General features: G+C 39.4%; 1 protein-coding gene and 1 long non-coding RNA gene across 2 annotated transcripts in view; both read right to left on the minus strand.

Annotated features, from left to right (window-relative positions):
* LOC109842951 overlaps positions 1 to 13,801 on the minus strand; it is a 15,504-nt gene extending 1,703 nt beyond the window's left edge. The window contains exon 1 of the long non-coding RNA XR_002247454.1: positions 13,715 to 13,801. This is a non-coding gene — a long non-coding RNA (uncharacterized LOC109842951). The remainder of the gene's footprint in view (positions 1 to 13,714) is intronic.
* Positions 1,140 to 1,559, minus strand: LOC109842950. Its single transcript, XM_020411875.1, has 2 exons — positions 1,447 to 1,559; positions 1,140 to 1,293 (listed from the first exon to the last, which is right to left on the minus strand). The coding sequence occupies exons 1-2, from the start codon at positions 1,557 to 1,559 to the stop codon at positions 1,140 to 1,142; spliced, it is 267 nt and encodes an 88-aa protein (XP_020267464.1).

A 13,994-nucleotide genomic window follows, 5' to 3' on the forward strand; every position in this document is an offset into this window, starting at 1 on the left:
TGTACTCAATTTCTATTGAACCCTGCTTTTTGGCGCGTGCCTCAACTCGCGTAGGAGAGGGGGTGGGACCCACTGGCACACAGTGGGTCCCACTCCCCTCTCCTGCGCGAGTTGAGGCGCGCACTAAAGCGCGTGCCAAAAAGTTTTTTCGATTTCTATTATGGTGCATTGTTGTTAACACGGTCCAACCCAAATTGGCCGCTCCTCGTTGCCACTACTTGGAGTTTTCACTGTACGTCACTGATTCTCTGTACTATTTTACTAGCCTCTGTACTCATTATCAAGTCTCTATACTCATCCTATGTCTATATACTCGCTCTACACGTCTACATACTCATCTATTAGTCTCGTTCTTATTTAGAGTCTTTGTACTTCTCTGTACTCATTTTAGTGTCTTTGTGCTATATGTACGGGTCTCATATTTCTTTTATGGAATGCATTTGTGTAAAAGATAATAGCTTCATCTTTGACATTTTTAAAATTAATTCACACATGAGCAAATGGATGAAAAACTTAAAAAAGTACGGTTTTTTTCAACTTTGAGAAGAATACATAGATTCAAAATTTTAAGGTGTGAAAATAATTTTTATTTTTATTTTTATTCTTATCTCTCTTGTTAGGATGAATCCACTGACGAAACATCCCTTTACTTTTCATTAACATTATGAAATTCAATGACCTTTTCTTTTTTGAGTAAAAATTTCACTGAGTTTTTCCTAACCTACTTAACTATGCTCTCTATCTAGTATAGGATGACTAAGGTGATTTAGGATCTTGGTTCTATTGTTGGCTGATATTGATGTCAGAAACTTTTACCAGCCCCGTGCAGTGGTTTAATCTCAGATGTTTATCTAAAGAAAAGGAAAAAACAATCTAGCATCACTAGAGATCAATTTCTTTCTCACATTGTTTACTTATGTTTATCTAAAAGAAAGGAAAAAAATTCTAGCATCTTTCACTAGAGATCAATTTCATTCTCACATTGTTTACTTCTATCAAACTTCTTGATACATAAATAACAAAAGAGGTGGTAAAACATGTCAAATCACACATCAAATTACAAAGAGAAACACATAATATTATAAAGTACGTGACATATCTTCCAATATAACTAGAAAGTATACGTTTATCTGATACGTTCAGTTGTTGTTAGTGTCCGAAAAGAGCCGGTTGAGTGCAGGCATGACTTCGGGACGGCGGTGACTGAGAAATTTGCGAAAGCTGTGCTGGCTGTACTTCTCCCCTTCTTCAGCATTCTCCAGCACTGCCATCGTTCGATGAGCTTTGTTGATCCTGTAAAATTCCGTAACCAAGACTAATTAACCAAAAATAAGTCATAGTTAGACGTTTTATGTGAAAATAAAACTGACTTTCTACATTGGATCAGGTCTCAAAATAAACATACTATTGTCTATGTTCATTTACATAAACTCGATAGCTTTGTACCTGACATCAGGATTCATGAGAACATTGCGAGTGAGCTGGAAAGCACAGAGACCTGACACGAAGGCCATGGCAGCCATCAACGGATACACCTCCGGTTTTATCCAACGACCCATCTCTCACACACACACACACTCTCTCTCTTTCTATAGGTATCTCAAGCTAATTAGCCTTTCAACAATGCTGACTGTATAGTGGTTATATTTGCTAGTATTGGTGACAGTTGAAGCTACGCGATCCATGTTAGATCTAATAAAAACTTGAGATATAAACCTTAAAGCCATGATTAATTCATAGAGATTAATAAGAATCAAAAGGTGCGGAAGAATATACCTGAATCCATTGAAGAAAACCTGATTAGGGTTTTGATGATCTTCTAACCTTAGGGTTTCTCTAACCAAATTTCTCTCTAGATAGGGGTGAAGAGAATTAGAGAATGTAACCCTATGTTAGGGACCATAACCCCTTATTTATAGGTGTTGTATATTTGTAATTTGGTCCCTCATCAAATTACAATTACAACCTGGTATCTGCACATATAACCCCATGATTATATTTAAATACCTATTAACCCAAATTGATTGATCACTTTAGTGGGTTATTCTGAAGGATAGCAATACACACAGATTAATCATATGTGCCCACAAATAGATTTAATTATATTTAAATCCAACAATCTCCTACTTGGGCACCATATGACTCCTTAAATTGTGCATAACCTTATGAGCTCAAATTGCTATCACTGAAAAGGTATTTCCAAACAATATTGTCCATTGACTATATCAATATAGGATTAAAGCGGCCTACTCACATTTATCGTGACTCGACCCATCAATGGTCACATATACCAATACAATCAAACGACATAGATCAATCATGGATATACAGCATGAAAATTACATGCAATGTGATCAGTACATGTCTATTTTTAACTGGTCCTACTTTAGTGAGGTCAAAACCAAACATAATGTAACAGAGTGTCTTAACTGAATACTTTATTCTGATCAGACAATACAACCAAACATAAAGCACCACAATTACAAACTCCCACTAAAACATAATATCCTCAAATAATACCACACCCATATGAGCAGTATGCTCATGAAAGACCTTAGGTGGCAATCCCTTAGTAAAAGGATCAGCTAACATGGAGTTTGTCCCAATGTGCTCTATGGATATCTGTCCACTCTGTACCCTTTCTTTCACAACCAGGAACTTAATGTCAATATGTTTTGACTTAGTTGAGCTCCTGTTGTTATTGGAATACATTACTGCAGATTTATTGTCACAATATAACCTTAGTGGTCTTTCAACATTTTCCAAAATGCGCAGTCCCGTGACAAAATTTCGCAGCCATATTCCCTGATTGGATGCCTCATAGCAAGCTACAAATTCTGCTGCCATAGTGGAGGAAGCTACTAGTGTTTGTTTGACACTTTTCCATGATATAGCTCCTCCTGCTAACATATAAATGTAGCCTGATGTAGACTTCCTGCTATCTTGGCATCCAGCAAAATCAGAGTCCGAATACCCAATGACCTCTAATTTCTCTGATTTTCTGTATGTGAGCATGTAATCTTTTGTTTTCTGAAGATACCTCATAACCCTTTTGACTGCTATCCAATGATCCATACCAGGGTTGCTTAAGTATCTGCCTAACATCCCAACAATGTACGCAATATCCGGACGCGTACATACCTGAGCATACATTAGACTTCCTACAGCCGAAGCATAAGGAATCTTCTGCATTTCCTGAATTTCAAGGTTACCTTTAGGGCACTGATTGAGACTAAACTTGTCTCCTTTAGCAACAGGGGTGTCACCTGGTCTGCAATCTTGCATGCCAAACCTTTTAAGTACCTTATCGATATAGCTCTTTTGTGATAATCCAAGAATACCCCGAGAGCGATCTCGATGTATCTGGATCCCTAATATAAAAGAGGCGTCCCCAAGATCTTTCATCTCAAAATTCTTTGATAGAAATCTCTTGGTTTCGTGCAACATGCCTATATCATTAGTGGCAAGCAAGATGTCATCCACATACAGAACCAGAAAAATATACTTACTCCCACTGAACTTGTGATATACACAGTCATCAACAATGTTCATCTCAAAACCGAACGAGATAACTATTTGTTGAAACTTATGATACCATTGACGAGGAGCTTGCTTGAGTCCATAGATGGATTTCCTTAATTTGCAAACCATATTCTTTGGGTCTCCTGACACAAAGTTTTCTGGTTGCACCATATAAATCATCTCATCAATGTCTCCATTGAGAAATGCAGTCTTAACATCCATCTGATGTAACTCAAGATCATAATGAGCAACAAGTGCCATGATTATTCTGAAAGAGTCTTTCGATGAAACCGGAGAGAAAGTCTCTGTATAATCAATGCCTTCCTTTTGAGTATAGCCTTTAGCCACAAGACGCGCCTTATACCTCTCCACATTACCGTTTGCATCCCGCTTGGTTTTAAAAATCCATTTACAACCAATTGGTTTTGCACCTTCTGGCAATGGGACAAGTTCCCAAACCTTATTGTCTTGCATAGACTTATACTCTTCATTCATGGCATCAATCCACTGTTGAGAGTTAGAACTTTTCATGGCCTGAGAGAAGTTGATTGGATCATCTTCTAACATTCCACTACTTTCCTCATGTTCTTGGAGAAATACAATATAATCATCCGGAATAGCATTTCTCCTTTCTCTCGTGGATCTCCTTAATGGCACTGGTTCTTGAGGTTGTTGAGTTTGTTCTTCTGGAACAGGGAGTTGTTCAACATTATCATCTTGAGGTTCCGGATTTACTTCTTGAGCAACAACAGGTATAGGAACCTGAATATTGTCAAAAGTAACTGTATGGATTGGATCTGAAGCCAATTCCTCCTCAAAACTAATGTCTCTAACCTTATTTCTCCCCCCAAACTCAACATCCTCAAAGAATGTTGCTGTTCCCGTCTCAAAAATATTCCTTATAGTGGGATCATAAAACTTATAGCCCCTAGAGCGATCAGGGTACCCAATAAAGTAGCTGCTAACTGTTTTGGAGTCCAATTTCTTTTCATTTGGCCTATAAGGCCTTGCCTCAGCTGGACATCCCCAAATATGTAAATGCTTTAAACTGGGCTTTCGACCAGTCCAAAGCTCATAAGGTGTTTTAGCAACTGCTTTACTTGGTACTCTATTCAGAATGTAAGCTGCTGTCTTAAGTGCTTCTCCCCAGAGTGACTCTGGTAAAGAAGAATGAGCAATCATACTTCTTACCATATCCTTAAGAGTCCTGTTTCGTCTTTCAGCTACACCATTCATGCTAGGTGAACCCGGCATAGTGTACTGTGGGACGATACCGCATTCCTCTAGGTATCTAGCAAATGGTCCTGGACGTTGTTCACCTGAACCATCATATCTACCGTAGTACTCACCACCACGATCAGATCTGACGGTTTTAATTCTTCTGTTGAGTTGATTCTCAACTTCAGCTTTATAGGCTTTGAACATGTCCAGAGACTCAGATTTTTCATGAATAAGATATAGGTGCCCATAACGTGAGTAATCGTCTATGAATGATATAAAATATTGTTGACCATTCCAGGATTCCGTAGGGAATGGCCCACAAATATCCGTATGTATCAATTCTAAGACATCCGAAGATCTGTTGGCACCTAATCTCTTCACTTTGGTCTGTTTTCCCTTGATACATTCAACACATACGTCGAAGTCCGAAAAATCAAGGGAATCCAAAATGCCATCAGACACAAGACGCTCAACTCTACCTTTTGAGATATGACCTAAGCGCTTATGCCATAATGTCGCCGAATTTTCCTTATTTAATTTACGCTTAGTACCACGTGATTCCACATGCAAGGATTCATTGTAAGAAGCAATTGTATCAAGCAAATATAGGTTGTCATAAATACTCAAGTAACCGGTTCCCACAACATTTGAATTAAAAGATAAACTGAATTGACTGTTTCCAAATGAACAAGAATAACCTGATTTGTCCAATACAGAAACAGAAACCAAATTCCGTCTAAAAGACGGTACTACAAAAGTATCTTTTAAATCCAAATAATAACCAGTTCCTAACAACAACCTAAAGTGCCCAATTGCTTCCACATCTACCGATTGTCCGTCGCCCACAAAGATGTGTCTTTCAACATCACTTGGCTTTCGGTAGCTCAGGCAACCCTGCATAGAAACACTTATGTGAGTAGTAGCACCAGAGTCTAACCACCAAGTGTTTCTAGGTACTGAAGCTAAATTAACCTCAGAACAGACCAAAGCAAGGAACGTACCCTTATTATCACGCCAGGCGTGATATTTTGTACAGTCCTTCTTTACATGTCCAGGCTTCTTACAGAAGAAACAACCCTGATTATCCTTATGTTGTTTCTTCTCAACTGGACCCTTAGCAGCTTCCTTATCATTCTTCCTTTTCTTGCCCTTATCCTTAGAGGCATAGGCCAAATGAGCACTTTCTGTCTTATCTTGCTTCAACCTGTCTTCTTCTTGCACACAGTATGAAATGAGCTCATTTAGAGTCCATTTCTCCTTTTGACAGTTATAACTGACCTTAAATTGGTTAAACTGTGCAGGAAGAGACAACAAAACCAGATGCACTAATAACTCGTCACAAAGATCGAGTTTAAGTGCCTTAAGCTTTGAAGCAATATGAGACATTTCCATAATGTACTCCCTGATATTTCCTTTGCCCTTATACTTCATTGAAATCAAGCGAGCTAAAAGCGTGCTTGTTTCTACCTTATCGTTTTTCGCAAAACGCTTCTCAATTTCGGCAAGGAAATCTTTAGCCTTAGTAATCCCTTCGGATTCTATGCCCCTGAAGGCTTCCGGAACGCCGCGCTTAATGATCATAAGACTCATGCGATTTGAACGCTCCCACTTCTCATGCTCCTTCTTTGCATCAGGAGTGCTATCCGCATTGAGAGGTTGGGGTTGTTCAGTTCTTAATGCATAGTCAAGATCCATGCAGCCAAGAACAATTAATATGTTCTCTTTCCAAACCTTGAAGTTTGTCCCATTTAGCATGGGAATTGAGTTGATGTTAGCAGAAATTGTTGCAGCAGATGCATTAGCTGAAATAAAACAAAAATGCTCACATCAATAACCATAATCAATAAAATTCAAATAATGACAATCCCCATCCAAGATACCGGCACAACATTAATATCAAGTCTTTGGACAGTAATATTAACTTGTAAGTGATACCTTGTTGCAATGATCAAACATTGACAATAACTCATGTCAAATAATGAAACTATCTTTGGATCGATTCATTATTCACATGTAAACCTTATAATTGTCACACGCTTATCATCGCAGATGTGTATACAGTCTAAATAAATATTAACCTTCCTTTGGGCCGATTAAATATTTACACGAAAGCATACACACAAACATCTCACATTCCTCATGAACAATCTACACAAGAGAGGTTACTTTGGCAACTTCTTGTTTCAATTAATCAATTGGAGTGAGAGACAACCTTAATACCTTAGTGTCATAATATTTGAATTAAATAATTGATTAAAAACCAAATTAGATTTAAATTAAAAAGTTTTAATTTAAATCAACTGAATTTCCAAAAACTTAATTGGGGTCTCACAGCTTAATTAGGGCCCATAACTTAATTGAATAAATTAAGTATACCAAAGTGGACCCATGAAAAGCCGAGGCTTAACCATAATGAACACGAAGTTCCCTTAACTTCGAACGCGAGGTTCGACTGTATTGAGTACGAGACTCACTTAAGCACGAACGCGAGGTTCGTCTGAAAATGAACGAACGCGAGGTTCGTTTGATAAAAGAACGCGAGGTTCAACTTGGGAACGAACGCGAGGTTCGTTTAAAAAATGAACGCGAGGTTCGACTGAAGTACGAACGCGAGGTTCGTCTGAAGTACGAACGCGAGGTTCGTCTGAAGTTCGAACGCGAGGCTCGACTGAAGCACGAACGCGAGGTTCGTCTGAAGTACGAACGCGAGGTTCGTCTGAAGTACGAACGCGAGGTTCGTCTGAAGTACGAACGCGAGGTTCGTCTGAAGTACGAACGCGAGGTTCGTCTGAAGTACGAACGCGAGGTTCGTCTGAAGTACGAACGCGAGGTTCGTCTGAAGTACGAACGCGAGGTTCGTCTGAAGAACGAACGCGAGGTTCGTTAAAAAAATTGAGCTTGACGCTCACCTGAGTTGAACGCGAGGTTCACCTTAGAACGAACGCGAGGTTCGTTAAAATTGAGCTTGACGCTCACCTGAGTTGAACGCGAGGTTCACCTTAGAACGAACGCGAGGTTCGTTGAGCGCGAAGCTCGGTTAAAATTGAACGAACGCGAGGTTCGTTTGAGGTAACCACCTCCTTAATTTTCGCCATGAACCCTTAGGGTTTCAAATTGAAACCGCCGCCGACAAACCCAAAAAACCTTTGATTTTTATTTTCAAAACAGATCCAGAATTGGAAAAAATTGAAGGAAAAATCAAAGAAAAATCCAAAAAATTCCCAAAAGTTACTGTTCACCCGAAAAAAATACTTTACTGTTCATCCGAAAAAAAAATTCGTTACTGTTCATCCGAGAACATTACTGTTCATCCGAACCCAAAAATTGAATCTTTAACCAGAGATTTAAGATCAAAAACCCAATAAAACTTAAATCCCTAAGAATTAATCAAGGTGGCTCTGATACCACTTGTTAGATCTACATCATAAAACTTGAGATCTAAAACCATATAGCCATGATTAATTCAAAGAGATTAACAAAATCAAAAGAGCGGAAGCTTATACCTGAATCCATGGATGAACCTTGAGATGGGTTTTGGATCTTCTAACCTTAGGGTTTCTCTAAATCCGAATTTCTCTAGCTAGATGGGGGTGTAGAGAATTAGAGAATGTAACCCTAGGTTAGGGACCATAACCCCTTATTTATAGATGTTGTACTTTTGTAATTTAGCCCCTCAATAAATTACAATTACAACCTGGTATCTGCACATATGACCCCATGATCATTTAAATACCAAATTAACCCAACTTAATTGATCACTTTAGTGGGTTATCCTGAAAGATAGCAATACACATTGATTAATCATATGTGCCCACAAATAGATTTATTAGATTAAATCCAACAATCTCCCACTTGGGCACCATATGATTCCTTAAATTGTGTATAACCTTATGAGCTCAAAAATTGCTATCACTGAAAAGGTATTTCCGAACAATCTCGTCCATTGACTATATCAATATAGGATCAAAGCGGCCTTCGTCACATTTATCGTGACTCGACCCATCAATGGTCACATATACCAATACAATCAAACGACATAGATCAATCATGGATGTGCAGCATGAAAATTACATGCAATGTGATCAGTACATGTCTATTTTCAACTGGTCCTCCTTAGTGAGGTCAAAACCAAACATAATGTAACAGAGTGTCTTAACTGAAAACTTTATTCTGATCAGACAATACAAACAAACATAAAGCACCACAAATACAAACTCCCACTAAAACATAATATCCTCAAATAATACCACACCCATATGAGCAGTATGCTCATGAAAGACCTTAGGTGGCAATCCCTTAGTAAGAGGATCAGCTATCATGGAGTTTGTCCCAATGTGCTCTATGGATATCTGTCCACTCTGTACCCTTTCTTTCACAACCAGGAACTTAATGTCAATATGTTTTGACTTAGTTGAGCTCCTGTTGTTATTGGAATACATTACTGCAGATTTATTGTCACAATATAACCTTAGTGGTCTTTCAACATTTTCCAAAATGCGCAGTCCCGTGACAAAATTTCGCAGCCATATTCCCTGATTGGATGCCTCATAGCAAGCTACAAATTCTGCTGCCATAGTGGAGGAAGCTACTAGTGTTTGTTTGACACTTTTCCATGATATAGCTCCTCCTGCTAACATATAAATGTAGCCTGATGTAGACTTCCTGCTATCTTGGCATCCAGCAAAATCAGAGTCCGAATACCCAATGACCTCTAATTTCTCTGATTTTCTGTATGTGAGCATGTAATCTTTTGTTTTCTGAAGATACCTCATAACCCTTTTGACTGCTATCCAATGATCCATACCAGGGTTGCTTAAGTATCTGCCTAACATCCCAACAATGTACGCAATATCCGGACGCGTACATACCTGAGCATACATTAGACTTCCTACAGCCGAAGCATAAGGAATCTTCTGCATTTCCTGAATTTCAAGGTTACCTTTAGGGCACTGATTGAGACTAAACTTGTCTCCTTTAGCAACAGGGGTGTCACCTGGTCTGCAATCTTGCATGCCAAACCTTTTAAGTACCTTATCGATATAGCTCTTTTGTGATAATCCAAGAATACCCCGAGAGCGATCTCGATGTATCTGGATCCCTAATATAAAAGAGGCGTCCCCAAGATCTTTCATCTCAAAATTCTTTGATAGAAATCTCTTGGTTTCGTGCAACATGCCTATATCATTAGTGGCAAGCAAGATGTCATCCACATACAGAACCAGAAAAATATACTTACTCCCACTGAACTTGTGATATACACAGTCATCAACAATGTTCATCTCAAAACCGAACGAGATAACTATTTGTTGAAACTTATGATACCATTGACGAGGAGCTTGCTTGAGTCCATAGATGGATTTCCTTAATTTGCAAACCATATTCTTTGGGTCTCCTGACACAAAGTTTTCTGGTTGCACCATATAAATCATCTCATCAATGTCTCCATTGAGAAATGCAGTCTTAACATCCATCTGATGTAACTCAAGATCATAATGAGCAACAAGTGCCATGATTATTCTGAAAGAGTCTTTCGATGAAACCGGAGAGAAAGTCTCTGTATAATCAATGCCTTCCTTTTGAGTATAGCCTTTAGCCACAAGACGCGCCTTATACCTCTCCACATTACCGTTTGCATCCCGCTTGGTTTTAAAAATCCATTTACAACCAATTGGTTTTGCACCTTCTGGCAATGGGACAAGTTCCCAAACCTTATTGTCTTGCATAGACTTATACTCTTCATTCATGGCATCAATCCACTGTTGAGAGTTAGAACTTTTCATGGCCTGAGAGAAGTTGATTGGATCATCTTCTAACATTCCACTACTTTCCTCATGTTCTTGGAGAAATACAATATAATCATCCGGAATAGCATTTCTCCTTTCTCTCGTGGATCTCCTTAATGGCACTGGTTCTTGAGGTTGTTGAGTTTGTTCTTCTGGAACAGGGAGTTGTTCAACATTATCATCTTGAGGTTCCGGATTTACTTCTTGAGCAACAACAGGTATAGGAACCTGAATATTGTCAAAAGTAACTGTATGGATTGGATCTGAAGCCAATTCCTCCTCAAAACTAATGTCTCTAACCTTATTTCTCCCCCCAAACTCAACATCCTCAAAGAATGTTGCTGTTCCCGTCTCAAAAATATTCCTTATAGTGGGATCATAAAACTTATAGCCCCTAGAGCGATCAGGGTACCCAATAAAGTAGCTGCTAACTGTTTTGGAGTCCAATTTCTTTTCATTTGGCCTATAAGGCCTTGCCTCAGCTGGACATCCCCAAATATGTAAATGCTTTAAACTGGGCTTTCGACCAGTCCAAAGCTCATAAGGTGTTTTAGCAACTGCTTTACTTGGTACTCTATTCAGAATGTAAGCTGCTGTCTTAAGTGCTTCTCCCCAGAGTGACTCTGGTAAAGAAGAATGAGCAATCATACTTCTTACCATATCCTTAAGAGTCCTGTTTCGTCTTTCAGCTACACCATTCATGCTAGGTGAACCCGGCATAGTGTACTGTGGGACGATACCGCATTCCTCTAGGTATCTAGCAAATGGTCCTGGACGTTGTTCACCTGAACCATCATATCTACCGTAGTACTCACCACCACGATCAGATCTGACGGTTTTAATTCTTCTGTTGAGTTGATTCTCAACTTCAGCTTTATAGGCTTTGAACATGTCCAGAGACTCAGATTTTTCATGAATAAGATATAGGTGCCCATAACGTGAGTAATCGTCTATGAATGATATAAAATATTGTTGACCATTCCAGGATTCCGTAGGGAATGGCCCACAAATATCCGTATGTATCAATTCTAAGACATCCGAAGATCTGTTGGCACCTAATCTCTTCACTTTGGTCTGTTTTCCCTTGATACATTCAACACATACGTCGAAGTCCGAAAAATCAAGGGAATCCAAAATGCCATCAGACACAAGACGCTCAACTCTACCTTTTGAGATATGACCTAAGCGCTTATGCCATAATGTCGCCGAATTTTCCTTATTTAATTTACGCTTAGTACCACGTGATTCCACATGCAAGGATTCATTGTAAGAAGCAATTGTATCAAGCAAATATAGGTTGTCATAAATACTCAAGTAACCGGTTCCCACAACATTTGAATTAAAAGATAAACTGAATTGACTGTTTCCAAATGAACAAGAATAACCTGATTTGTCCAATACAGAAACAGAAACCAAATTCCGTCTAAAAGACGGTACTACAAAAGTATCTTTTAAATCCAAATAATAACCAGTTCCTAACAACAACCTAAAGTGCCCAATTGCTTCCACATCTACCGATTGTCCGTCGCCCACAAAGATGTGTCTTTCAACATCACTTGGCTTTCGGTAGCTCAGGCAACCCTGCATAGAAACACTTATGTGAGTAGTAGCACCAGAGTCTAACCACCAAGTGTTTCTAGGTACTGAAGCTAAATTAACCTCAGAACAGACCAAAGCAAGGAACGTACCCTTATTATCACGCCAGGCGTGATATTTTGTACAGTCCTTCTTTACATGTCCAGGCTTCTTACAGAAGAAACAACCCTGATTATCCTTATGTTGTTTCTTCTCAACTGGACCCTTAGCAGCTTCCTTATCATTCTTCCTTTTCTTGCCCTTATCCTTAGAGGCATAGGCCAAATGAGCACTTTCTGTCTTATCTTGCTTCAACCTGTCTTCTTCTTGCACACAGTATGAAATGAGCTCATTTAGAGTCCATTTCTCCTTTTGACAGTTATAACTGACCTTAAATTGGTTAAACTGTGCAGGAAGAGACAACAAAACCAGATGCACTAATAACTCGTCACAAAGATCGAGTTTAAGTGCCTTAAGCTTTGAAGCAATATGAGACATTTCCATAATGTACTCCCTGATATTTCCTTTGCCCTTATACTTCATTGAAATCAAGCGAGCTAAAAGCGTGCTTGTTTCTACCTTATCGTTTTTCGCAAAACGCTTCTCAATTTCGGCAAGGAAATCTTTAGCCTTAGTAATCCCTTCGGATTCTATGCCCCTGAAGGCTTCCGGAACGCCGCGCTTAATGATCATAAGACTCATGCGATTTGAACGCTCCCACTTCTCATGCTCCTTCTTTGCATCAGGAGTGCTATCCGCATTGAGAGGTTGGGGTTGTTCAGTTCTTAATGCATAGTCAAGATAAGATCAGATATAAGGCTATTGCATTTTATGGAGAAATTAATTGATAATCTCAAATAGGTTATCCCCTCTAGTTTATTGAAGATCAGATATAAGGCTATTGCATTTTATGGAGAAATTAATTGATAATCTCAAATAGGTTATCCCCTCTAGTTGTTCCAACTCAAAAGTTAAACTATTAGCTATGTACACCGCATTCCCAGCTCCTTCATCAAATATGGTGCCTTTGGCATAAAACTGTTTGGGAAAATCTGAACTATTCGCAGCATTCATTTATCATGTGGATAGCTATGCAAGGCAGACTGTTCACCTAGGATAGGCTCTCTTCTATGGGCCAGAATAGGCTCTCTTCTACGGGTATTTCTCAATCGAACTTTTGTGTTCTATGCTCTAATTCTATGCTCGAGAGTCGAATGCACCTATTTTTTTATTGTTCTAATTCAATGAATGTGTGGAATAAAATCATGGATTGGCTAAAGTTCAAATCTTTTGAAAGCAAATCATTGACTGGTACAGAGCAAACCTGAAAGGCAATTCAGCATCAAGTAATGAGATTGACACTCTCAACAACTATGTCACTAGTACAAAACAGAACAGCCCAAACGGTTATTGGAACTGTTTGGGCAAGTCAAAATAGCCCAAACAGTTTAAACCATTTGGGTAAATTATTCCAAACGGTTTAAACCGTTTAGGCTATTGAATAAACCCAAACGGTGATCCCAAATGGGTTAAACTGTTTGGAACTTATCAGCCCAAACGGTTGAAACCGTTTGGGAGTTATGTTAGGGTTAAATTTCATCCCTAAACCGCACCCTCAAATTCCCCTCCGTCAAAAAATTCGCCTCTGCCTCCGCTTCATCTTCGTCGGCCAACACCTGACCTTCGCCTCTACCTCATCTTTGTCGCCGGCGCGCTCGATCCTCGCCTGCCCTTCCACCGCCTCCATCTATTCCACGCGCTCGCCTCCCGCCTCCCTCCTCCAGCCGCGCTGCTCCACCGCTCCTCCTCCACGCGTTGCCCTCACGCCTCATCCTCCATCGCGTGCCTCACGCCGCCTTCAACAGTTAAGGTAAGCATGGTGAACCTCCACCG

This window comes from Asparagus officinalis, chromosome 5 (assembly GCF_001876935.1).
Source record: "Asparagus officinalis chromosome 5, Aspof.V1, whole genome shotgun sequence".
Lineage (NCBI taxonomy): Eukaryota > Viridiplantae > Streptophyta > Magnoliopsida > Asparagales > Asparagaceae > Asparagus > Asparagus officinalis.